The sequence below is a fragment of the Microcebus murinus genome, chromosome 5 (genome assembly GCF_040939455.1).
Source record: "Microcebus murinus isolate Inina chromosome 5, M.murinus_Inina_mat1.0, whole genome shotgun sequence".
Classification (NCBI taxonomy): Eukaryota; Metazoa; Chordata; class Mammalia; order Primates; family Cheirogaleidae; genus Microcebus; species Microcebus murinus.
The window spans coordinates 691778-719158 of NC_134108.1; the positions used below are offsets into that span (position 1 = coordinate 691778).

The following is a 27381-nucleotide window of genomic DNA, read 5'->3' on the forward strand; positions in this document are numbered from 1 at the left end:
TGGGCACATACACGTTTGTGCATATGTATGTATGTGCATGTGCATATACATGTATATCTGGGTGCCTCTGTGTGTGCCTATTAATGAATTCATTTAGAACAACTGTTGAAAACTACACTGTGCTCAGCTCTGTTCCATGAATACACGCGTGAGGACAGCAAAGTCCTTGTGCTCAAGGAATGAGTTTGCACACGAAGGCAGGCCCTCCATGCTGATGGGGTGAGGGGTGAACAGCGTGTGCGGGAAGTAGAGAAGGGGCTGGGGGTGGGGAGGGGCTGGTCTGGTGAAGCTGAGAGGTGGGGCCTCAGAGGGCTGACCTGCAGCAGGGGACAGCCCCTCGGGCTGGAAGCCTCATCAGGACTTTGGGATTCCCCTGGGTGGAGGCAGCCAGCAAGAAGGATCAAGCCAGAGTGCGAGTGAGTGATATGCATGTGTGAGTGATACACACGTGTGAGTGAAACACGTGTGATTCACACGTGTGAGTGATGTGCACATGTGAGTGATGCACACGTGTGAGTGGTATGCACATGTGTGACGTGCATGTCTGAATGAGATACATGTGTGAGTGATGCACACATGTGAATGATACACATGATGTGCACATGTGAGTGAAAGAAGGATCAAGCCAGAGTGTGAGGGAGTGATATGCACGTGTGAGTGATACACATGTGTGAGTGAAACATGTGTGATACACACGTGTGAGTGATGCGCACATGTGAGTGATGTGCGGGAAGTAGAGAAGGGGCAGGGGGTGGGGAGGGGCTGGTGATCCGCATGAAGTGATCCTCCTTCATGTGAGTGAAACACGTGTGAGACACATGTGTGAGTGATGTGCTTGTGTGAGTGGTACCCACATGTGAGTGGTATGCACGTGTGCATGTGCCATGCTGTGCGTAGTTAAGTTGCATGGCCTGCATTGGGGCGTGTCCCCAGCTGCTTGGCGCTTACTGTTCAGACTCAGGGGAGGTGACATTCAGAGGGCTGTGACGTCATTACTGAGGTGTGGCGGAGGCGGGTCCAGGGACTGCTGGACGTGGTGTCTCGCTGTGTCTGGGGCGGGGGGCAGGGAAGCTTTGTTTCAGGAAGGGTGACTGCTCCTATCAGGCTTGAGTGGAGTTGTCTCACTTCTGGTGGGAGTTGGGGCATGTGCAGAAGGTGTAGGGACAGCGCGTGTCCCCAGGGTGCCAGGGCCTGTCCTCAGTGATGCAGTCAGCGCCCTGAAACCACATTTCTCCTTTGCCCTGGAGGCAGCAGCTCCTTCCTGTGGCACCAGCTAAACCACATGTTCAGTTTTTCAAATTTTCAGAATCAGCTGCCTATAGCCACCCTCCTCCACCCTCCGAGACAGCAGCCCTAGCCCAGCAATGCTCCTGTGCAGGGCCGGGGCCCCAGGGCACAGCACCCCTCCTCCAAGCTGAGACACCAGCAGGCGCTGATGAGGGCCCGCCCCGACTCCCGGCTCTCGTGTTCCTGGCCTGGGTTGCTCCCTAGCACCAGCCTCGAGCATTCAGTAGCCAGTAGCTCTTATGTGGCAGCTCTTGGTGTTGAACCGCCCCTGTTGGAATTCCTGCTGTGGTGGCTGCTTCCTGCCTGGACCCTGAGGGTGCCACTCCTGTCCTGCAGGTAGACTCCAGGTGGGCAGGTGTCCATGCAGGGGCAGCCCAGGAGGCTGAGCCATTGTCCAGGAAAGAGGGGATGATGGCCTTTGCTGGGCGGTGGTTTCATGATTAAATCTGTCCTCAGATAATCGGGGTCAAGGCCAGAAGAGCTATTCCTTCCTGATGGACTGGGATAGTTGAAATGGGCTCTCTGAAACAGCGTCACTAGTTTCAGGGGTGCCCTACAAGGGTACAGAGGGTGTTTCACTCCAGACGCTTGGGTGGAGACTTCTGCAAGTGTGGCCTGGGAAGAGCTGCTGTGCAGGCGTGACCCACCTCGTTCCTGGAGTGACCCAGTGCCCGTCTGACCTGCCAGTTCAAGGGGAGTGCCTCTCTTTTAAGTCTTGTCTTTTTATTAAGAGTTTTAGTGTTTTTGTTTTAGGAAACTGCTTAAAACTTATACATTTTGCAACAGCTTGAGCAATGGCTGTACAGTAGCCAGAATCTTCCCAAACCTATGTGGTCTCTCGGTGATGATTGCAACATTTTGCCAAACACTGTGGTATGCTCTTGGATGAGAGGTGTTATAGTAGGACAAATAGTTCTGAGGTTTTTTAGGGTAAAATAACTGGTTTTATTTCCTGAAAATAAACATGTGAATGGTATATGATGGAACGAAAGGCAAGGAGTGTAAGGTTACATTATGTTTTAATAGCTTGGGTTTTAAAACACTTACATTTTTGTTTAGTTGCACAATGCACATCAAAGTATCCAAGTGAACCACAGCCACGTGGGGGCCGCTGCCACAAACCGTCATCCGGCAAGTCCAAGCGCAGGAGAGGCGCAAGTCATCGTCGGCCCAGATGCCATATTTCCAGTAAAATATAAAACAGGCCATTTCTAATTTAAGCTCAGTAACCAGCACAGCCACGTTAGTCAGGCATCAATATGCTTTGGCTTATTTATTTTTTACTGTCCTTGTGCACCACCAATAAAATGATCTCTCCTGAGAGTTGCCCCTGTAGCTGGTTGTGTTGGACAAACAGAATTTGACTCATTTTATCATTGCATTTACAGGAGTGCCAAATACTTCAAAGAGTGACGGCCGTATTTTCCTACTTCTAAGTTATGCGTTCATATCATTAAGTGGCTCATTTTTAGGGTGAAAATACATAAATCTTTTATGATTTAGTAATATCTTTAAAAATCATACCAAGTGTTTTTACTTTCTATCTTTTTAAAACTTGACAGGCCATTACCATTTTGTGGTAGATATTTGCTTTTTTATGTTGTAAATACATAGTATCAGACAGCTAATTTGAATTAAAAAACAAAAATATGTAAAGATTTAAAAACTTTTCTAATGAAACAGTTTTATTACACAGAAGATTTAGATTTCAGAAATAGTCACTTTTCTCTATTAGTTTTAGATCCTGATGTATTTTAAAAAATAAATGATTGTTGATACAGATAAAACCCTACACTCACCACTCCCTCTCATTCTTCTCTGATGACCACGACTGAACGTGGCTCGGGTCTGTCGCAAGTGCACGTGTGTGAGCAGTGAAGCGTGTTGTTCAGTACTGCAGACCTCTCTGCTACTTCAATTTTAGTCCACACTATATGTTTGCATTGATCCATTTTGATGCATTTCTGAGTATGCACTGAAAGCCTCTATATTTTCCTCTGAATACTGCTTTAATTGCACTTTGCCAGTTTTGGCATGTACTATTTTTATTACCATTCAGCACTAAATATTTTCTAACTTTAATTATGATTTTGTTCAACCCAGGCTTAGGTTTGTGATTATAGATTTCTGTGTATATGAGTAATTTTTGGTAATCTTTTTTGTTATTGATTTCTAATTTCATGGCATTGTGTTCAGAAAGTGCACTCTATATAGTATAGACTTTCTTGGTATCTTTTGAGATTTTTCTATTTGTTGAGAAACTTGGCTTTCTGTTTTTTTTTAATAAATATTTTTGCTAACTGTTAGGTACATCTTTACATAGACATCTATTGGTGCAACCATGTTAATTGTGTTTAAACTGTTCAGGTCTTCCTACTTTTTTATATGCTTGATTTTTTTAATTGTTTAGGAAAATATGTTAAAATCTCCTGCTGTGGCTGTAATTTTGTTAATTTCTCCTTATAATTCTATTAATTTTTGCTTTATGTATCTGAAGGCCATGTTATTAGGGTTTTAAGTTCAGGCTTCTTACATTTTCATGTGCAGTTGTCCTTTGTATCAGTTGTAAAGGAAATATTTCTAATTAGGCGTTCTTTGCTTTGCATCTTTTTCCTGGTGCTAACACCATTGTGCCTGCTTGTCAGTAGCACATGCTGCATTTTCCTCCACCTTTCACTCTCAACCTTTTCTAAAAAAAAATTATGTTTTAAGTGTTTTTTGTAAAATCCAACCTAAGATTATCTTTTCTCTATTTGTTGAGGTGAGCCAGTTTGCAACTATTATGATTACTCATGTGTTTGATATTATTTTCTGCTTTCTCCTCCACATTTTTGTCATGAATTTTCTTTGCTTCTTTATTTCTTCTTCTTCAACCCTCTATGGGATTGAACAAAACCTTTTAGGATTCTCTCTTTGCCTTGGAAGGCCCCCATTAGACACGGCTTCTGTTCTGTTCAGGCCCTTGCTCTTCGGCGTCTGTGGACCAGCAGCTGCTGCTGTGGCCGCCACCACCTGTGTCTGTCCTCCCGCAGCCCGGGCCGCGGTTCCCTTCCTTTCACACCGAGCGCCTCACGTAATGCCTGCGCTCGGCAGGTGATCTCTAGGTGTCTGCTGAGTGTCTGCTACGTATGTTCATGTTGTATTGTGAGTTGCCAAGATCCTGGCCTGGGCCTGTGGGTGGAACTGGGAGTGCAGGAGCTTAGCAACTCTGTGCGGCGAGTGGACACTGCCTCGGTGTCTGGACTGCGAATGCGTATAAAAGAGTTTGTGCTTCCAGATTCTGTTGTGAGGATGCAACGCACGGGACTTAGAATGTTGTCTGGTACAGAGTTGAGACCCACTGCGTGCTAGTTTGTTGTCATTTTTATTGAACTTATGTAGCCCTTATTGCCTGCTTGTAATGAAGAATGTCTTCTAGTTGTATTTTAAGCATAAATGCTATGGGTGTCCTTCATGAAATCTGTCTTAATGTGTTGGATATTATTGACCTAGAAGGAAGCTGGAAATCACTGTGAATCATTGTATATTTAGGCCATGTTTAGGGCCAAGAGGTTCTGTAGATGGAGTTCAGTTCAGTCCCATTTAGTGAGATGTTTCTGATTACGACAGAATTTCTCCTGGCAGAGCCAGGGCCAGGGCCTCACGGGGCTCCACACCTCGATGAGAGAAACGTCTGGGCCAGGGAGGGTCTTACCTGCACCGTTCCCCCAGGACCTGCTCTGTGTGTCCTGGGGTTTGACACTCAGCAGTCAATAACTCTCCTTAACTTCAAGTGCCTTACTAAGAGGCACCTTTCAGGTGGATATGGCCTTTGACCTATACTTTAAAAATAAATTTTGGTATGTTAATATCTTGGTCTTTGATCTTTGATCATTTTATATTTCCACAACTCTCAGTGGCTTTACATATAGAGAGAACATACACCAATCATTCTTAGGGTCAGAATGTGTTCTCGTTAATTACTTTATAAGGAAGATTTTGGAGTCCAGTGCTGAAATTGCTAAAAATGAGGAAAAACTTTGTGTTAATTTCTTGCCGGACATTCAGATATTATTTGAGATCATTTGTATTATATAATGCTCCTTAATTCAGCCTTTAAAAGCACATCTTGGTTTCCCCTTACCATTACAGGGCTCATCGTTTGCGACACAACAATCCCAGGCGTATGATCTTTTCCTCACCTGCGCGGTGGGCGACGGGCTGCGGCTGTGGGACCTGAGGACCCTGAGGTAAGGCCGCCCGGGCGCCAGCCTTCCTGCGGAGAGGTGAGGCCAGAGAGCTGGGAATGCGGGTTGATCTCCTTTTCCAAATATGCTAAGGCCGTGGCTAACCTGTGCACACCGACCAGGCTAAGAAAAGACTGACTTATGCGCGGAGACCGAAGCCTGTGCACCCGGGATGTGAAGTAGCAGGCGCAGTTTTCCTCTGCTGCACGTGACCTAAAGCACAGCGGCCCCTGCATGTCAGACGTCGGAAGGTGACCGCTGTGTCTCAGGATGTGGTTGGCACCCTTCCTGTCCACGCTGAACACCCCTCGCTGGGCTCAGCACATCCCCGTTGGCTCAGGGCCAGCGACACCTCATTAGGTCACAGTTCCCTCGGGTGAGGGCGTTGCCTTAGATGCGCCGTAATTAACCAAGGGCATTTTGAATTTCACACCAGGTATAGTATATGTGGACTTTGAAAACACATTGTATAACATTTAGAAAGCACCTTAGTTCTGTCAACAAAATATCTAATAACCCTTTTAGCATAATGATTCTTAGCTTTGTTAGTTATTGCTGTCGTTTATGCCATTGCTGATTTGGCAATGGACACTTTTGGACACTTTTTAAGGAGGTTTTTAAATGCACAAAATGGAATATATAGGATTGTGAAGGAAACCAGTTATATTGATATATAGTTATCAAAATATTTAGAAACTTGGATATAAAAATGTTTGCTTCTTTATTAATGGATATAGTAACAAGACCTGTGGTCAGCTTTACCAACCATCAGTATTTCTGATTAGTGGTGAGAAATGACGTGTTCGGTCCGTGCTGCATAGTGACATTCTGGCCAATGACGGGCTGTGTGTGCACACTGGTGGTTTCATGACATTAAAATGGAGTGAAATATTCCTATCACCTGTTACTTGTTCAGTTTTACCTTTTATCATCGTTTAGAATGTTCTCCTCCTGCTTGTAAAAACAAATCAGGTGTAGAACAGCCCCAGGCAGGCCCTGCAGGTGGTGTGCCGAGGGGGAGTCGTTTTCAAGGAGAGAAGCTCCATGTGCTGTTGCCTCTGACGACCGCCCAGTGGGGCCAGGTGTGCAGGTAGAAGACAGTGACGTTGACAGTCACCCATGTGGGCCTAGGCTAATGTGTGTGTTTGTGCCTTAGTTTTTTTACCAAAAAAAGTTTAAAAAGTTAAAAAAATTTAAAATAGTGAAAAGCTTATAGAATAAGGATGCGAAGAAAAGAAAACATTTTGTACAACTGTACAGTGTGTTTGTGTTTTAAGCTAAGTGTTACCCCAAAGAGCCCAATGTTAAAAAAATTTTAAAGCTTATAAAGTAAAACAGTTATAGTAATCTAAGGTTAAGTTATTGAAGAAAGAAAAATATTTTTAGAGTAAACTTAGTGTAGGCTGAGTGTCTACAGTGGATGAAGTCTACAGTGTGTACAGGAATGTCCTGGCCTCTGCACTCGCTTGCCACTCACTGATTGGACACAGCGACTTCCTGTCCTGCACGCTACGCTCATGGGCAGTGCCATCTGCCACAGGTGCACCGTTATCTTTTATACCACATTTTTACTGCACCTTTTCTGTGTTTAGCTGTGTCTAGACACGCAACTGCCGCCGTGCTGCAGTGGCCGGCGGTGCTCAGTACAGTGATGTGCCACACAGATTCGCAGCCCAGGAACGGCAGGCGACGCCACTCAGCCCGGCGTGCCAGAGGCTGGGCCGACAGGTGTGTGCAGGTGCACTCAGTGACACTCACACGGCACGGAATTGCCTGATGCTGCATTTCTCAGAACGTGTCCCTGTCATCAAGCAGCTCAGAACTGTGTGGTTAACTATCGGCATCTTCTTGGTAGTCGACAAACAGCCAACAGCATCCTTTCTTTAGCGGCTCTTATTCAATTCACAGTTTCAGAGGGTAACATTTACTTTGTCTTCTAGTCTTGCTGACCCATCCTTCCTACAACCTGCCAGGCATCTGCGTGGTGGTGCTTTCAGCGATTCTTTGCCGTGTTGGTTGACAGAATAGACCATGGGTTCTCTCCTCCCGCTGTTTTCGAGCTCAGTCCAGTCACGCTTGGCACTTACTGCGGTGCCAGGTACTGTGGGAAGGATGCACCTGTGTTAACTCATTCGAGCCCACGTCACACATGGGGACAGCGGGGCACAGAGGCTGACGGCTCCGGAGGATGTTGGGTGAGAAGGCGATGGGCCGGGCCTGGGCCTGGCCCCGGGTACCTGCTCTGGCACCGCTCTGCGTGGCCCCTTGAGGGCCCGTGGACAGACACTGTGATCACGGGGAGACGTCATGGAACGTGTGGCGTAGGTGCAGCGGGTGCGGCTGCACGGCGTGCTTCTCAGTTTAGTTAAAGGGAAAAATCTATGTGTATAATTCTCACATGTAAGATACTCTTTCACTATTAGTTTGTTCCTTTTTGAGAAGAAAAGCAACAAGTGGGTTTCATTCCTGTAATTTGTGTTGAAATTTGAAAATTTCTTTTCTTTTTCCCTTGTAGGTGTGAGCGCCAGTTTGAGGGGCACCCAAACCGCTGCCATCCGTGTGGAGCTGCCTTCAGCCCCTGTGGGCGGTTCGTGGCGTGTGGCGCTGAGGATAGACATGTACGTGCTGTTTGCTAGTATTTAAATGCAGAGATTCCAGACTTCATTATTGTGTGGGCTGTTTAGCATTGTTGCGTATTTGGATAAAAATCTATTTGTGCATCTATTGGCCACTATTTTGAGACTTTTACACAGTAATATTAATTCAGTAATATGTGTGAGGTATGAACGGCTCTCATGTTCTTACAGTGAAGCATGATAAACACCAATCATTAATTCATTTCTTTATTCGTTTATTAATCATTTCAAAATGCTTTTTGAGTGCCTACTATGTGAAAGACATTGTACTACATGCTGTGCTTTCCTTTTATTACTAGATGATGATATTAATTAGTAAAATGCCAGGTCTTCTCTAACTGGGGTTTCCCTTTCCAAGTTAGATCCCCGGGGACACTATGTTCATTTTCATGGAATTGTCCGCCCTCCTCTGCCAGCACAAACTGCCCATCATACACACGCGTCACATGGTGCACTTGGAACAGGTGCTAATAACATCCCTTTGTCCTTAACATGTGTAACAAGGTCTCGTGTTAGTTCCTAGGGCTGCTGTGACAAACTACCACAAACTTGGAGGCTTGAAGCAGCAGATTTTATTTGCCCCAATTCCGGGGTCTGAAATGAAGGTGCTGGCCAGGTCGTGCTTCTGCAGGGTCTGGGGGAGACACCGTCACAGCTTCTCCCAGCTTGTGTGGCGATGCCTGGCCCTCGTGGGCTGGGGCGTGTCCCTCCTGCCTCTGCCTCCGTCTTCTCGCTGTCCCTTCTCCTGTAGGGACACTTGCTGCATGTGGTTTGAACGTTTGTCCCTCCAAACTAACGTGGATGAGTAAGAGCCACCGTAGCACCTGCCCTCGCGGGTGGGGTAAATGCGATCACAACAGGGTGAGCCCGTCACGTAGGACTTTAGGGTGACACATGTGTGTTGGGGTTCATACTTCAGCCCATAGCACTTACAGAATAGAGTTTTCTGATGATTTAAAAAGACTAAACAAACTAACATGTGTGTGTACATCTCAATACAATCACTCGAGCTTTTGCTTTCTTTTTCTTTCTTTTCTTTCCTTTCCTTCCTTCCTTCCTTCCCTCCCCTCCCTCCCTCCCTCCCTCCCTCCCTCCCTCCCTCCCTCCCTTCCTTCCTTCCTTCCTTCCTTCCTTCCTTCCTTCCTTCCTTCCTTCCTTCCTTTCCATTTAACATGTTCTATCTTCCTCTCAGCTTTATTTTGATTTGTCCACATCATGAAATTTAAACTTGTTTTTTGTTTTACACAGCTCAAGTTGAGTCTTATTTTTTTAACTAATGTGACAATTTCTCTCTTAATTGGTATGTTTACCAATTTACCTTGAGTTGACACTTTACCCCTCCCAGTGACGTGTGGGAACCTATGGCTGTATTGGCTCCTGAAGTCTCCCCATTATCCTGTAGTTGTCACACGTGTTACATCCACATATGTTCAAAACTCTATCACATAGTGTTGTGATTTTTTTGTTTCAGCAATTATCCAATTTTAAAGGAATTTAGAGGAATATAATAGTGTAATATATTTACCCAGACACTTATCATTTCTGTTGCTTTTTCTTCATTCCTTAAGTTTCAAGTTTCCCTTTAGCGCAATCTCTTTCTTTGCTGGAGAATTTTCTTTAGCGTTTGTTTCGTGCAGTTCTGCTGGCTGTGAATCTCCCGGTTTTCTTTCATCCCAGAATATCTGTATTTTGCCTTCATGTCTAAACATCTTCTCACTGGGATGGAATTCAGCCTCGACAGTTATTTTCTTATAGTACTTTAAAAACGCTGTTTTACTGCCTTCCAGCTAAGTCATCCAATCGTCGTCTTCCTATGTACTTAATTTGTTGTCCTGGCTCTTTCAAGATTTTTCCTTAACTTTAATTTTCAGAAGCTTGACTCTGATTTGTTTAAGTGTAGTTTCCTTCTGACTTACCACGTTTGGGAGTCATTGAGTTTTTCAATCTGAGATTTTATGTCTTTTACCCAATTTGGGAATTTTTCTGTCATTATTTTTTCAAACTTTTTCTCTGCAGTATAAATGGTGACAGAAAGATGTTTGCTGTCTGTGGAGAGGATATATAATAAATGGTTAAGACATTCTGAATTTAATCCCAGTGTAGCTTTCATGTCCAGACATGGCTGCTTCCTGTTGAAACATGTCAGTTTCTTTCAGAGCGGTCTTTATTTTAATTCGCAGCCCTTAGGAAGCAAGTATATTCGGTATTTAGCAGCCAGATATGCATTTCTGTGATTTATTTATTTTTTTTCTTTCACTCCAAATGGTCAGCACTAAAAGTCTCAAATAATATGTCCAAAAAATCCGGAATGTGTGTGATCGTAATTAAGGAGCCTGCTCAAAATGTGCAGGTAAATTAATTTTCTTTTGCCTGGAGTGTGAGTAGGAGGGAAAGAAGTATCTAGATAATCTGAATCAGCGTGTTCCTAGTAAAAACAGTTTTACGTATATAAAGAAAACTTTGGCTTTGTTTTGATTTGAGGCAAATTATATACACATATGCATTTTGGTCCTATTTATTTGCCTATAATAACAAATATAACAATAGTTAGTTTGAATAATACAATATGAGTTACTATATAACATGACTTCATAAATTCAAGCTATTTCCTAAAATTCACTTTAGAATAAAGTTATAGTAGTAAATAGTGTTGCAAGCTAAGTTATCAAACAGGGTACAATATAATTTAATTTTGGATAGCACCATTGCTGTTTATGATAAAATCCTTACTTTAATTTTAAAAGTTTTTTATTTTTAATTATGAGTACATGATAGTTGTATGTATTCATAAGGTACATGTGATGTTTTGATACAGGCAAGCATTCACATTCCATTCTTAGTTATTTTAAAGTATACCCTACTTATTGTTTCTTATTATTTATTATAATTATAATTTATTATTTATAAATCAATTTTTTTTTTTTAATATTTTGAGACAGGGTCTTACTCTGTTGCCCAGGCTAGAGTACAGTGGTGTCATCATAGCTCACTGTAACCTCAAAGTCCTGGGCTCAAGTGATCCTCCTGCCTTAGCCTCCCAAGTAACTGGGACTACAGGTGTGCACCATAATGCAAGTATATTCAATATTTAGTAGCCAAATATACATTTTCTATTTTTACTAGAGATGGCGTCTTGCTCTTACTCAAGCTGGTCTTGAACTCCTGGCCTCAAGCGATCCTCCTACCTCGGACTCCCAGAGTGCTGGAATTACAGGCGTGGAACCACTGCGCCCGGCCCCAATTTACTGGGTTACTGGGGTGAGGCAGGAGGATTGCTTGAGCCCAGGAGTTCATGACCTTAGTTTTGTTTTGAATGAAGACGTTTTATAGAAGTATGATGAGAAAGGCGTAAATAATCACGTAAAGGTTGTATTATTTTACGTGAACTATACTGTTTGTAAAGCACACTCAGTACCATCCTCATTTCACTTTCTTTTTCCTCTTCTGCGATCTGGTTGTCACGTCTGTGACCCCTTCACTGTTGGTGGTGCTGCGCTTGCTGAGACGCTTCCTTCTCTGAGCCGTGGCTTCCCTTGGCTCTTACCAGAACCTTCTCTTCTCCTTCCCTCCGCATGTGAGTCCTTCCGATTTCCCTGGTAGCTTTACTGCTCCACCTCTTCCAACCACTGGGGTTCTCTGGAATTCTGCTGTCTACCCTCTACTCTGCTCATTTCCCACATTCTTGATGGGCCGTCCTGTTTTAATGCCAGCACTTCAATTGTCATTGCTGTCCTGATGATTAGCCTACAAGTTTGATATGCATTCCCAACTTCACACCTGGCTAAACATTACTCATTATGTTAATAGTTTCCTCTGTCCTTAAAATGGACTCTGCCTCGGAATTGTCCAACCTTGCTCGGTCCTCTGGGTGCCTTGTCCCCTCTCTCTCAGTGTTTGGGGGGTGCATAGCTGCCTGGGCTCTTGCTGATCTGTCGCAACCACTCTCATCACTGGCCACTTGGCTCTTTCTTCACTGTTGCCAGCGTTGTCTTCTCCAGCTCAAGCCCAGCCCTGGCCAAGAGGGGATAGCGTGGAGCCAACTCATGCTCCTCTCAGGACTGCTCAGGGAAATGTGTTTAGGCAACAGGACCTGAGGTGCAGGGACAGCTCACACTGTGCAGCTACTTTTTCCCTAAAGGAATTTGCCATTTCTGAACATGGAAAAGGGGCCCAGACTTCAGGCAAAGACCACCCAGAGAGATGCAGCTGTGCGTATGTATGTCTGTGTGTGTCTATGTGTATCTCTGTGTGTGTCTATGTGTGTGTGAGAGAGTGAGTGGGGAAAGAGGTGAGGCTGTGCTTAAAAGTTGGCAGAGATTTTATTGATATTGTGGGAACAGAGAGACAAAAACTCGAAGACTTTAGGGCCACAGAGGCTCGAGTGCCATGCCCCCCGCCATCAGTTTTTCTCTAACACATTTTAATGGATTCTGGAGCCAAGCAAGGGAGGAGGCTGATTCTCTCATCTGAAAGCTTTGGGAACCAGGGTGGGATCTTGAGCAATCCTCCAGCCCTGAGGCTATGAGGAGTAGGGCTCGGTATGTGCTGGGGGTGGGCATTCCTGGGGAACAGCGTGGCTCACCCTGGATGAACCAGGAGCTAACTGAAGCTTCTCCAAGCCATGGCCCAGCCTTGAGTCTGCTCGGTTCTGATGGAGAGAGGGAGTCTTCCTGCTCTGTCTAGCTCTCTGGAGTACAGTAAAACAATTTCAAGCCTCAGGAGTGTTGTATACACAGTGTCCAGCAGTCAGTCAAAAATGACAAGTGTGTCGAGAGAGAGAGCCAAAGACCAAGAAAAGAATGTAATAAAAACAGAAGCATGGGTGATGCAGACATTGGACTTAGCATACAGGACTTAAAATTACTGATTAATATATTCAAGGAAACAGAGGACAAGTTGCAGGCCATAGACATAAAGATGAAGAATTTTACCATATAATTGGAATCTTCTAGAACTGAAGAATATAATAATTGAATTGAAAGTATAAAGATAGAAATCTTGAGAGTAGAAGGATGAGAAATGAAGCTAATGGGATAGTTCCTAGTGTAAAGTAGACTTAAGGCTTGAAGCTTTATTACAGATAATTGAATTTAGGTTGCATTTATAATACAAAAATATGAGGATATGCCAAAACACATTCTCATGGATGAGATTGCACCAGAAAAATATGTTTTCTAAACAAATGAAAACTAATGATATATTTGCAAATTAGGTGAAAGAAATTTAGAAAATTTAAAATTTTCACAGCTAAAGATGAAAAAGAAGAGTTCAGGAATAGCTAGACAGTAGGAGTCTATGAAATTAGAATTGATAAAAGTTAGGAGAGCACTAGAAAAACATTTCAGAAATAAAGACCAAATCAAAGGACTACAACAGAAAGTAAATCCTACAGAGAGCAGAATAGGGAAAAGGAGATTACAAAGGAAGAAAGTAAATAAAGAAAATCATATATAAATAAAGAAAATGATAAAAAACATTCAAGATAAAAGGATAGATATATAAGGTTGGCAAAAGAGATTCAACCTACATGGAATTAGAGTCCCTGAAGAATTTTTTAAAAAGCAATTAAACAGACTAATATTTAAAATTGAAACTCAAGAATACTTTTTCTGAAATTAAAAAAGAAATTGTTTAAATCTTTATATTGAGAGAGCATCTGGGAATATTGACCTGGAGTGGTCAGCACAGAAACATAGCTTAGTAAATCTACTTGACTATAAACACTGACAACAGCAACAAAACACCTTGTGGGTCCATGTAAAATGTTCAAATACTTATAAGGAAAAGAATATGAGAATTGGATTAGACTTCTGTGAACTATCATTTTATGTTAGAAAACATTGAGAGGAACATGTTTAACATACTCAAAAGAGAAAATCTGAGTCAAGAATTTTTATACCCAGCTAGATTATTCTTTATGAAACCAGACACACAGTTATGAATATGCCAGAACTGAATGAATAGTGTTCCCTTGAGTCATATTGAAGAAACAAACTTCAAAAGTCAGGTGACAGTGAAGAAACTTCAGCAAAAGCTTCAAGGTGGGCAGTGAATATGTTTAACTATAATATATGAGACTAAAAGATGAGGGTGAAGGTACCAAAATACTTTGTAAATGTTATGTCTGTTATAGTTTAACTGGTAACACAAAAATGGGAGAAGTGTGAGTATGACTAGAAACTAGAATCAGTTCCTTGATTGTCTCACTGATATTGAGAGTAAAAAGTTATCAGTTGAAGCTGACAACAGAATTGTAAACTCTTAAATGTATTTAATAGTATAAATTTTAAGGTAATTCAAACGACTGAAATTGGATGATAGAAGAAGTAGAGACAGGAAATGTGGTTTCTAGACAGCCTCCCTGTCCGGCGCAGTAGGAAACTAGTGTGCAGTGTCTCAGAGGGGAGTGGACCAAGAATTTTATGTCCAGATTTTTATAAAAGATAACTACCAGAGCAAGAATTCAATAATTTTTGAGTTTTAAAAGAAATATCTAAACAAGATAAATAAAATGGATCATAAAGTGAAAGACTTTATGTCATACATTCAATACAATTTTTAAAAAGCAATGTGACAGAACTGAGACCAAAATGCCAGTCATACCAAGAAGCTTAAGTAGAAAAAGAAACAGAAAAAGGCTTTCAGGTTGCATTTTAAAGATGAGAAAAAAATCTGAGTCCATGCTGAATACAGGAGACACCCAGGGCCTCAGTGACTCAGAAAGCACAAAAAGAAGAGACGGGCAAATGTGTCCCAGGTAAATGAAAGTACAACTAAAGCAGATCATGCAACCTTGTTATCACGCAAAGCATAACGCAAATAAAAAACTAACGAGGCGAAATATAAGGCAAAAGGCTGACATTCACAATGAAAATATATTTTAATATCTAATCATTAAGGGAAACAAACAGACATTTCACAGAGCAGACACCACAAGAAACAAAATGATAAATGACTCAATGTTAACAATGGAGGCTTTAACGTTTCGCTGTCAGTCCTGGACAGGTCGGGGGCACAGCAGCATGAGGCGGTGAGAAACCCGCGGGCTGCCACCAGCAGTGCCGTCTCTTCCACGTGTCCACCGCAGTGCTCGTCTGCCAGCAAGGGAGCCGCTTCCTGCCAAATGCGTATGAAACACACGTGAGCAACGACACGTGTAAGTCCCCAGAGAAAAGCTTAATAAAATAAGAACATCAGCATTCTCTCAATATAATGCAGTCAAGTTATAAATTGGTAATAAGAAAAAAGTTCTTTCCACCTAGATATTAAAATTCTATCAAGTCTTGGTGTAAATATGTAAAACAAAATATGAAATTATACAATTTCTTGAAAATAATGATATTTCTGAGATTATATATCAGTGTTTCTGGGATGCCAGTAAGCCAGTGCTTGGAGGGAAATTTACAGCACCAGTTACCTACATTCTACAGATAAAAAAAAGGAAAAAATAAGTGAGTTAAATATCTCACTGAAAAGCCAGAAAAGGAAGAACAAAGTAAATCAGAAGAAAGGAATTGATAGAAATAAGAGCAGACAATAAGTTAGAAAACAGAAGATCGGTAGAACTGATGCATAAATTAAAATGCTTATTTTTATAAAAGCATTATGCAACAAAATAAACTTCAGTCAACCACAATTTTTAAAAAATAAAGCTAAATATATAATTAATATGAAATGAGAAAAAAACATGGAACAGAGGAACTTCTGAAAATTGTAAGAGTTTTTCATAATTTGTGCAGATCAACATGAAAGCCCATACTTTGCCACAAGTTACAAATGGGTAACTTGTGGCAAAGTATAATTTATCAAAACTCCCCCTAAAAGAAGAAAGAAATTGTACAGGCAGTTTTTATAGAAGAAATAGAGAAGATCTTCTAAGGAGTCTTTTGTAAAATAGTACCAGGTTCAAGTAACTTATCTGGGGATTTTACCAAACTTTTAAAGATCAAATATTCTCAATGATACTTTATTGTTCAAGGCATAGATAAACAAGGAAAATATCAGATTACCTTTTTAAAGATTACTTTTCCTATATAACGAATAGGAAAACTTGATAAAATTTGAGAACAAAACCTACATTTCACTTATGAACATCAATTCAAAAATCTTAAATGAAACAGGAACAAATAGACTCACGTAGCACATCAACAGTAACTTGTCATGCCGCAGTGGGGTTTGTTCATAAAATGCAAGATGCTACCACCAAGGAATCCGTTAATAAATGATGTCAACAGACATGAAGAAGAATCAGCTAACCGTTTTCATTGACACAGAAAAACCATTTCAACAAAATTCTAGATTCATTTCTGATAAAGTACCCAGTAAGAGAGGAATCTATGAATACTTTTTTATAATTACAGAGAAAAATTACTCAATTTTGCATGTTTTCACTTCAGTTAGTACAGTTTAGCTATCTGGCATCAATTCAGTTTGGTTATTGGGTAGACAATTCATCTGTCAAATCAAAAAACATTTTCTAGTTATCTTTTTGTATTCATTTTTTAATATATTTTTTCTTTTTTAAAATTATTTCAATAGATTTAGGGGGTTCAAGTGTTTTTTATTATATGGATGAATTATACAGTGGTGAAGTCAAGGCTTTTAGCGTTGAATACTCCTGTCAAATGATAAAATGCTTATCTCAGCCACAAAGCTAGCATCTTACTGATAAAACCATAGAGGTATTCTCTAGTTGGGAGCAAAGTAAGAATGCTACTAATTCCACTACTGTCTTTACAGTTCGTTAGAAGTATTTACCTATGAAATTAGGCAAGAGAACTTACAGACTTTATCACTGGACAAGAATAGTCACACCTATCTTTATTCATAGATGACGAGGTTACATATCTGGAAAACCCTAGAGGATTAATGACCAACATGAACAATAAAATAATCAAGTGAAGTATTAGTATTTAAATTAACATATGGAATTCAATGGGTTTTATATATACAAACGATAACCTCTGCAAAGTTACAATGGAAGAGGAGAACTAAACTTAACAAGAACTCTGCAAAACCCATGTAAAGAAAACTTTATCTTTTTCTCCAGAAATGTAGACCTGAACAAATGCAAAATCTTATCCTCAAGTGGGAAGATTCGGTCTCATAAAGACGGCAGTTCTTTGAAGGCATTTGCAACTCAGCATTCCCCAACACAGATTCCACTAGGCTCTCCTGCAGTGACGTGTTCATGAAGCCACTTGGGGGGATAATTGAGAACGATCCTCAGGACACCCTGGAAAAAAGAACATTCCCACGGGGAGAACTTGCTCTGCCAGTTATTGAACGCGTCTGAAGGCCTCTCAGACTGACGCAGGCTGGAGCCGCGCAGAGACACAAAGACAGGCCAGTGTCCTGGCTCCAGCCACGGAGGGAGCTGGGCCGCGGCGCCATTCCAGAGATCACCCTTGGTACCTCTTTGTAGCCTCCAAAGGCCGTTCTGCACTTCGCATGAATGGCTGGCTTCAGGTCTGCGGCAGACAGTTTGTTCAACGAGCCAGGGACATCCTGGGCCAGCAAGAAAAGAAGAAATGAAAGAGCAGTGGGGTTGTAAAATGAGGCCACAGGAGGCGACCTCAGCGCTGCCGGCCAGGGTCGGGGTGGGTGAGCACCACCGGAGTAATGACCGTTTTTAAAACGATTTTAAAACGTTGTGTATCTAAACCCTCGCGATTTTTTATGATATTCCAAAAGAAATTTGTAGCTAAAAACAGAACAAAACCCCATTGGCCTTCATTTGGCGGTAACCAGGGAACAGATTCCCTACGCAGAAGCAGGCCTTGCAAAGGAAAGAATGTGGCATTCCTCTCCTTTCCTCCGTGAGCTGTGTTTCAAGTAAACCAAATACCCTCATCAGATGGATGAGAGAAAGGTCTTTTTTAGAGAATTCTGGACAAGTGGATGGGCGAATGGCAGAATTAGAAAGTCTCCTTCTTGTAGTCTGACGCAATTGATTAAGGCAGATGTCGTCAGTAGAGCAGATTATCAGATGAAGATCGACAGCCCACAGGCAGATGAGTAGATGTTTCTCCTAAGACTTACAAATGGCCTAGAGGTTTGTGAAAATGTGCTTAACATCACCAATAAGCAGGCAAATGGAAACCAAAACCACAGTGAGATATCATCTCACACTTATTAGGGTGGCTGATACCAAAAAGGCAAGGATACCGGGTGTTGGTGTAGAGAAGTTGGAGCTCCTTCCTGCACCGCTGATGGGAGGGTGACACGGTGCAGCCACTGTGGAAAATGGTGCGGTGCTTCCTCAAAAAATTAAAGAAATAGAACTTCCATATGATCCAGCAACCTCACTCCTGGGTATTTATCCCAAAGAATTGGAATCAGAATCTCAAAGAGATGTGTGCACCCCCATGTTTACCGCGGCACTGTTCACGATAGCCAAGGCGTGGAAGCGACCTGAGTACCCATTGACAGGAGAGTGGACAAAGAAACTGTGGTGTGTGCGCACAATGGCACGTGGTCTCAGGGCCTGTAAAGTCCAGTGTGACCTTAGGGTCCCGGTTAGGTACACAGTGTTGTCTACTGGTTAGACCAGGACAGGCTCCACGCCAGTGCTCTGGGCTGCTCTGTCTTGGTGAGATGACGAGTCTGAGTTTTTACCGTCTGCAGTGTGTCCTCTGCCAGACCTCGGGGAGAAGTGTGAACCCCCAAACCTGCCCAGAGGAGGACGTCCAGCCATTCATCTGGGGGGTGAACAAATGACTTGGCACGCCAAAATCAGGACAGATTTTATTTTCTAGAGCAGTTTCATGCTCAATTAAACATCCCAGCTATCCCATTTCTGAACGCATACAGCCCCCGCCATTATCAGCGTCCTCACCAGAGTGGTGCGTTCCTCACCATTTCTCAGCCTGCACTGACGGCGTTATCGCCCAGTGCTCACGACTTGCACGAGGGCTCACCCTTGCTGCTGCGCACTCTGGGGTCTGAACAGACGTGTGATGCCGTGTTGCTGCCGTTGCAGTACAACACAGAATGCTGGTTAGCCTAGAACCTCCTGCCCTCTGCCTGTGTGCCCCTCGCCCTCGCTGAGCTTGGCCACCACTTGCCTTGTACTGTTTTCACAGTTACCTTTTCCGGAATGCCACAGGCCTGAGCTCAGAATGCAGAAGTGTCCACCATCGGCTTCTTTCCCTCAGTAATGTGCGTCTGCGTTTCCTCCCTGTCTTTTCATGGCTCCATAGCTTATTTCTTTCTAATTTCAAAATATTAAGGGGGTACCAAATGTTTTAGGTTACGTGGGTCACTTTTGTAACGCTTTGTCCTGGCTGAGGGTGTGCCGTCACCCAGAGGGTGGGTGTTCGCCACACCCTGCCTCCGGCTGATTTCCACGGAGTTCACTCCCTCTGCGCACGCGTGTGCTCCTCCATCAGGACTTTCCAGCCAGGCTTTGCTTCCTGGAAGTTAGGAATGATCCCATCCAATGATCCTGTCGATGATCCTATCTTACTGTGATTCTCAGTATGGGTCTGTTTTAAATCTTGAACATTTTGGTCTGAAAAAGGCTTACTTTTCCGTGAACTAAAAGTTCAGTGATCCGAAGAAATGTGCACAGGACTGAGAAAATGACATTTCTGGAATTATTTTCAAAAGCAAAATAAATGAGCATAATATGATAGTTGGTTCCCTGTGGACAGTATCACTCTGAAGTTTGAGGAACACAGATTCACATCTGTTTGCAGTTCTGTTTCCCGTCTCCTGTGGGGACAATCTAGGTAACGGAGAGGGAAGACACGTGTTCCGGGCGTCGGGAGAAAGCGATGAAAGAAACGTTGTCCTCACAGACGTGGTTCAGCAAATTGCAAAGTGGTCATAAGGAACCGTCTGGTCCTGTTTCCAAAGCATTTATCGTTTTCAGTAGTACATTCAGTCCCCTGCAATTTTCGTGGAGATGTTTTTGAATAATAAAGCGTCATTCCAGCACCCACATGATCGGTGCCACATCCTCATCTTTTGCCTGAAGTTAATATTGCTTCCCTTTCCCCATTCCTTTTCTCAGTCCTTAGTAATTTGGTTTTGGCATAAGATTTACTTGTACAGGTTTTATTCCAAGTTTCACTGGCTTCTTAGTATGTTTTAGCACTGGATTACTTCTCTTTGCGGGGAGAAGGTACTTCATGAGTCAAATTATTACCTTTGATTAAAACATTTTTGTTGATACATGGATTGTAATTGAATAATTTACCAAAAGTTATCCACTACCATTCTGCTATATCATGCAAGGGACGTACTGTCCTTTCAACATTATCGACAGTGTATACAGCTGATGAAACCTGCATGTGTGCTGGAACACTTCTGCTATTTGGGGCTTCGAATTACTGTCTCATGCTTAAAGTTGCCACGATCAGAAAATTCATATGCCTCAAGAACCTCCTGGGCCAAGATACATTTCATATAATTTCATTTTAATATAGGAGACACTAAACCCATTTCTTGGAGATAACTATTACTTAGCCTCTTTTTACAAGATTGTGGTGGCATTTTATATGTTTGCTGAGATTTCATGCGAATCAAGTCCAGCTGGATATCAGGAAGGGCTTTTCAACAAGAGGCAGTCATGCAATAGAAGCTGATACGTATACATTGCACACACACGTGTGTATACATAAGCGAACTTCAAATGCCGCATTGTAATTGCGGAGCTTCTTCAGCCCTTTTGCCTCTTGGCCTCGGCCTGTCTGTGCCACCTTCCTCTCGCCTGGGTCTCTTATGGCACATGCGGCAGCTCGCTCTGCAGGTGGATGCTGCGCTGTGCCCGCCTCCTTCCACCCTGCACAGACCTCACGGGACTGAAACTCTCTTGTTCCTTACTCTCAATCGTACTGGCCTGCAAGCAGGCGCCCAGAGTCTACACACTGGCTGCAGACACCGCTCATCGGCCAAACTCGCAACTGATTTCTGTCTGTGCGGACAAAACTACTTTCTGAAGAGTCGCCGGGTCAGCCTGACCAGGGCCTGGTTTCCCTGCTGCTTCCTGTTTCTTGAACCCTTGCTCTCTGACTTCCCTTCCTCGTGCTTCTCTCTGCACATCTGTTCACTCCCTGGGTCTTCGTCGTCTTCTCACTTACCTTCTGTCTAAACTCCGCCCGCCTTCGTGGTTCCAGCCATTCCCTCCGACCTGGTCAGGTCGCACTGGCGTCACATTGTGTCGGCTCTCGGCCCCTCCCACATCCCGACAGTGTCCCAGCAGACAGGCATGGTCTGCAGACCTGACGTCCCTGCACGCAGGGTGTGGGAGGAGCGAGTTACTTCTCCAGACGTCGGCTCCTCAGACCGCGTGTCACTTCAGGAAGTTCCGGTGGGTTCTGAGCTGCACCACGGACGTGTCTAAGTTGACCAGGAATCTGTCTCTCTTGCCCATAGCAGCTGGGGTCTCGAGGGACGTGGGGTGTGTGTGGTGTAATAATTGGCAATATGTTCCTCACGTTATTTGATTATAACTTTTACTGACATATAATTTACATAGAGGCCATGGAGTTGTATATTTAACTTTTATGAGTCAAGGTGCTATGGCCATTTTTGTACAAGTCTTTGTGTGGACACATGTTTCACATTTTTTGGGTAAATACCACGTAGTAGGATTGCTGGGTTGTTATATGTTGAACTTACTAGAAACTGCTGAATAGTTTCCAAAGCGATCGTATCATTTTAACAATTTAATATCAAGTGTTTGGCAGGCACAAACACACACACACACACACACACACGCACGTGTACCAGCTAGAGTGACAATGACAAGCCAAAGCCACTGGATGATGTGAGGCATGCTGAGTGGGGTCGAGGCTGCAGTGCGGCAGGCAGAATGTCGCGGTGAGCTCAGGCTCTGAGCCGAGCGAGGCAGCTGCAGGGGACCCTGGCTCCAAAGTCCAGAGCTGAGTGCCCTCGGAAAGTCGCCTACCCCTCAGCCGTGGCTTCCTCCTGGGTAGGATTGGGACAGTGATAGTATTTACTTCATAGGGCTGTAGAGAGAACCACATCAGATAATTTGTGTAAAGTCCTTGCAGAGTACCTGGCAGAGGTAGTGTTCAGTAAGTGTCTGCTGTTATCATTAACCTCTGCATTTTATATTTATAGTCATTAGGATTTCCCCTATAAGTTTAATCCACACAGCAGATAGGAGAGGAGTCTCGACTCCTGAGAAATCCTCCTCAGTCCTGGTGGAGAAACAGAGAAGTAAGCACAGGTAGTCTGTGCAGCACCTGTGAGGCTGAGGGACTTTGAGGATGCCCTGAGTCACGTGTGAGTGGGCATTGTCACTGGCAGCCTCATAAAGTAAACAGCGAAAACCTAGTCGGAGAAACCTGTTCAGAATCTCAGCGCCGACATGTGATGGCTGCTCCTGAAACTTACTCTCTGTGGGTCGAAGTGTCCCCAAGAAAAAAATGGCGATATTATTTTTTTCAAATGGACACAGCTTGCTTGGGCAGTTATTGTAAGTGGCTTATGTAATGGTTGGGAAGCGTTTAGTGCCAGCAGCATACTGTGCAAATGTTAGGGTTGCCCTAGACCAGTGGTTCTCAGAGTAGGGTGCCCTGGCCTGGGAACCTGTTAGGAAGGCACATTCCCAGGCCCCAGCCACCCCTCATGCCAGCAACTGCACAAGAACCTTTAGAGTTAAGGAAATGTGTACTTCTCAACACTTACTCACATGTATACTTTGGACCATTTTCCAAAAATTAAAAGCAGGCTTTTTCTCCATTTTCCTTCAAAGTGCAGTTGACCCTTGAATGACACGAATTTGAGCTATGTGAGATGTTCTTTCAGTAAATATGTTGGAAAATATTTTGGAGATTTGCAACAATTTGACAAAACTTGCAGACAAACTGCACAGCTTAGAAATATAAAAATAATAATGCTAAAAGTTAGCTAGGTCATGCATGCATAAAATCTATGTAGATACTAGTCTATTTTATCATTTACTACCATAAATATGCACTAATCTATTATAAAAAGTTAAAATTTGTCAAAACTTACACATCAGTTATGATCCATACATGGTGCCATTCACAGCTGAGAGAAATATAGTACATCTTTACATTTGTTCATTAAATCAGTACACATAACACTAACTGTAGCTCACACTGTGCTACTGTAATCATTTCATAGCCACCTCCTGTTGCTACGGTGGTGAGCTCAAGCGTTTTGAGTATCCACGTAAAACATGTAAAACACCACGTGATGCTGATCATCTCTGCGCCAGCAGTTTGTCTCTCCAGTAAATTGCAAATTACAGTAAAAAGTGATCTCTTGTGGTTCTCACGTGTTTTCCATTGTGTTTAGTACAGTACCGTAACCCTGGAATAACACCGTGGCACCCATACGGAGTGCCACTGGGCTGCTAGGAGTGCTGCCAAGGAGTAAAGTTGTGACATTACCAAAAAACGTCGAGTTGCTTGGTATGTGCAGTAGATTAAGGTCTGCAGTGTGGGTGCCCGTCATTTTGAGATAAATGAATCCAGTATAAGAAACATGGGAAAAGGCCAGGCGCGGGGGCTCATGTCTATAATTCTAGCGCTCTGGGAGGCCGGGGCAGGAGGATTGCTTGAGGTCAGGAGTTTGAGACCAGCCTAGACAAGACTGAGACTAAAAATAGAAAACCAGGAGGCTCAGGCAGGAGGATCCCTTGAGCCCAAGAGTTTGGGGTTGCTGTGAACTAGGCTGACGCCATGGCACCCTTGACCTGGTGACAGAGCAAGACTCTGTCTCAAACAAAACAAAAGGTGTAATAAAAGAAAAGGGAATTCATGAAGCCATCACTGCAGCCATGCCAGCAAAGCACAAAAGCCTTGGGCTTTTTGCAAAACGTCTTTTTATCTCATATTGAAAAAGCAGCTTTTATGTGGATGTGGGATTGGTATAAGAAAGGCATTCTTACGCGCTCTAATACTATTTGAGAAAAAGCAAAGTCATCACATGACATAGCGAGAGGAGGTGAAGGGTCTAAAGTTGGGAATGAGATGCCAGCAAAAGATGGGTTGACAATTTTAGAGAGAGGTTTGGCTTAAAAATGTCAAAGTAACAGGAGAAGCAAGTGCTGCCGACCGAGAGTCAGCAGGTGAGTTCCAGATGCTGTCAGGAAAGTCACAGAGGAGAAAGGAGATCTGCCTGAGCAGGTTTTTAACACAAAAGTGCTCTATCTTGGCTAAAATTGCCACAAAGAGTATTTATTGGCAAGGAAGAGAAGCAAGCACCAGGAGTTAAGGCAGGAAGGGGTCGGCTAACCACCGCTTTGTACAAAAGCAGTTGGGTTTACGGTTGGATCTGCCCTTATCTCGAAGCTGCTAAGCCCGGGGCCTTTTGGTTGTACAGCAACAAGGCCTGGGCAAGAACCCTTTCTCTGGTTGGTTCCATCTAAGCTTTGTCCCTGAGTCGGGGAGTGCTGCACTAGTAAGGGACTGACTTCTATAGTTCTTTTGATATTGGGCAGTGCCCCCGGTCACCTGGAACATCATGAGTTCAACACCAAAGGCGTTAAAGTGGTCTACTTGCCCCAAACTCAATGTCTCTAATTCAGCCTCTAAGTCAGGGGGTCATGAGGACCTTTAAGGTCCATTACACGTAGTACTGGATGGAAAGCATGTCAACGCCACGGAAGGGAACCCCCGCAGAGAGAAGGTCACAATCGTTGGAAGGACTCCACCGTGGACGGTGCCATCGTTGTTATTAGAAAAGCCATGGAAGGCACAAGCCCTGCCAGTGAACCTGTGCTGGAGAAGACTGTCAGGTGTGTGCGTGACTTCACGGGGTCCATGACAGACCGGTCAAGGGAGTCAGCAAAGAGGCTGTGGATGTGGCAAAAGGGTTTCAAGATGTGGCTCTCGGGGGGGACTCGGGAGCTGACAGACCCCCGCCCCCAGAGGGATTCACAAGACGAGTGCTTCCCAGCAGTGCCAGAGGATGGGGGGAAGACCTAGGAGAAGCAGGGCTGGAACGGACTGGCATCAGACAGCCTGGCGGAGGGTTCCGATCACTCAAGCCGGCTTTCAACGTCTTTCACAACATGGTCCTGACCCTTCCCTGACCTGGGTGCTGCAATTAAAGCATACAGTGGAAGGAGGCTTGGTGCAGTGTAGAAACATTTCTAGGGAAATGAAAATGCAAAAAAGTCAGACCGAAATCATAATGTGTTTCTGTAAAGTCACTCTGAGAGAGCCACCTCTCCTGCCTCCCCTTCCAGCTCTTCCACCCCCAGGCAGCGAGTCCAACCCCTTCTCTCCCCCGGCCTCCTCCTCCTCCCCCTCCTCCTCCTCCTCCTCCCCCTCCTCCTCCTCCTCAGCTACTCACCGTGAAGACTGTGAGGATGGAGACCTTTATGATGACCCATTTTTACCTAATGAATAGTAAATATATTTTCTTTTCTTTGTGATTTTCTTTATAACATTTTCTTTTCTTCCTCAGCTTACTTTATTATAAAAATACAGCATATAATACATGCAACATGCAAAGTCTGTGTGAATCACCTGTTTATGTCACTGTAAGGCTGTGGTCCACAGTGGGCTATTCAGTAAGTCATTAGAGACTTAATAGTTCCATGTGGATTTTCTGCTATGCAGGAGGTTGATTCCCCACATCGTCCAAGGGCCAACTACATATCAGAAATCTATTTGTAAAATTACTTAAAAACTCCTGTTAAACACACACACACAACAGAACATGGTTCAGCCTTTAAAAAGGAGAATCTGCCTCTTGTCACACGTGGGTGAACCTGGAGGACATTGTGGTAAGTGAAAGAAACCAGACACAGAAAGAAATATATCACCTACTAGCACTTGTATATAGAATATATATTTTAAAAAGAGCTCAAGTACACAGAGAGAGTGAAACAGTGGCTACCAGGGGTGAGGCTGGGAGCCGGGTGGGGACAGGTAGGTCAGAGGGCGCAGACATGCGGGTGTGCAGGGGGAACAGCCCAGAGGCCTGTGTGCAGCTGGGGGTAATGTCAACACAGTGATGTTTTTAGCTACTCTGGTCACAAAAATGTAACTATATGAGTTGATTTGTTAATCTGCTTCCCTATGGTAACCATTGCAGTGTCTGTCTCTATCTCATAACACCATGTTGTAAACCTTAAACATACACAATAACACTTACTTAAAAAGTGGTGGCTTCCTGTGGAAAAAGGAATCACCTTTGACACCTTTCATCTGTGCAGTGTGACATTTCTCTTCATTACTAGCAGGCTTGCAGAAATACTTGTTGATACACTTTGTTACTTAGGGATTATCTCATCTCTCAAGTCCCCTCAGGATGGTATCCCCGTCCCAGGTTTTGTCCCCCACATGAAGCATTTGATGGCAATTCTGGAGATACACATATAAAATACCACTAGAAGAGAACTTACCAATAGCTGTGAAAAAGTTCTAAGTGTTGGAATTGCTCAAATTCCATGCCGATGAGTGGGAAGCAAAGTATAGTATATATAGTTCTCCCTCAAGTTTCTCGGGAAGGAAAATATATTAATAGCATAATTTTTTTCTCTTAAGTTGTCACTTTAAGGTAATGCTAAATTATAAAGCCTGCACTCCTTCCTTAAAATTAACCATCAAATATGAGTCTATATTTAAAACTGCTCACAGGGCATGATGGAGTCTTATGGTAGGAAGTAGAAAGTATGATATAAGTTCACTACGGTGTTAAAAAATGTAACAGAGAAAAGAGGAGAAGATGCATAGTTTGTGAATGTCGTTTCACAGCTCGGATGGCATTTCGTCACCTGTGTCAGCTGTTGCTGTCATGCTGGATTAGCTGTAGACCACATGAGCAACGAATGGCTTTGCACACCTGTCAGCTGACTCCTGACTCTGAATTAACGCCGGCCTCTGCTCTCCTTCCGCAGGCTTACGTGTATGAGATGGGCTCGAGCACCTTTTCCCACCGACTGGCGGGGCACACAGACACCGTCACCGGAGTGGCCTTCAACCCCTCTGCACCCCAGGTACGTTGCACTGCGTGCTTGGGGGCCTCTCTGCTGCACACAGGGCTTGCGTCGGATGGTGCGTATCAGTCAGACTTTATTTTGGTGAGATTTCATATCTAAGGTTACGTGCCAGTTCTCACTGCATGCAGGGAGAAGAACTTAGGAAATAAACTTGTACTGGGAGAAAGAAAAATTCCTTTTGTAATGTAAGCACTTGTCACTCTGTGCCTGTGCATGTTTGATGTAGCTGAAATACAGAAAAACGTGGACATATCCGGGGACAGATGTGGTTCCATGT

General features: G+C 43.5%; 1 protein-coding gene across 1 annotated transcript in view; it reads left to right on the forward strand.

Annotated features, from left to right (window-relative positions):
• Positions 1-27381, forward strand: part of WDR27 (WD repeat domain 27) — a 168349-nt gene that overhangs the window by 55694 nt on the left and 85274 nt on the right. The window contains exons 22-24 of the mRNA XM_020287313.2: positions 5419-5516; positions 8029-8131; positions 27003-27101. Coding sequence (XP_020142902.2) covers positions 5419-5516; positions 8029-8131; positions 27003-27101 — 300 coding nt within the window. The remainder of the gene's footprint in view (positions 1-5418; positions 5517-8028; positions 8132-27002; positions 27102-27381) is intronic.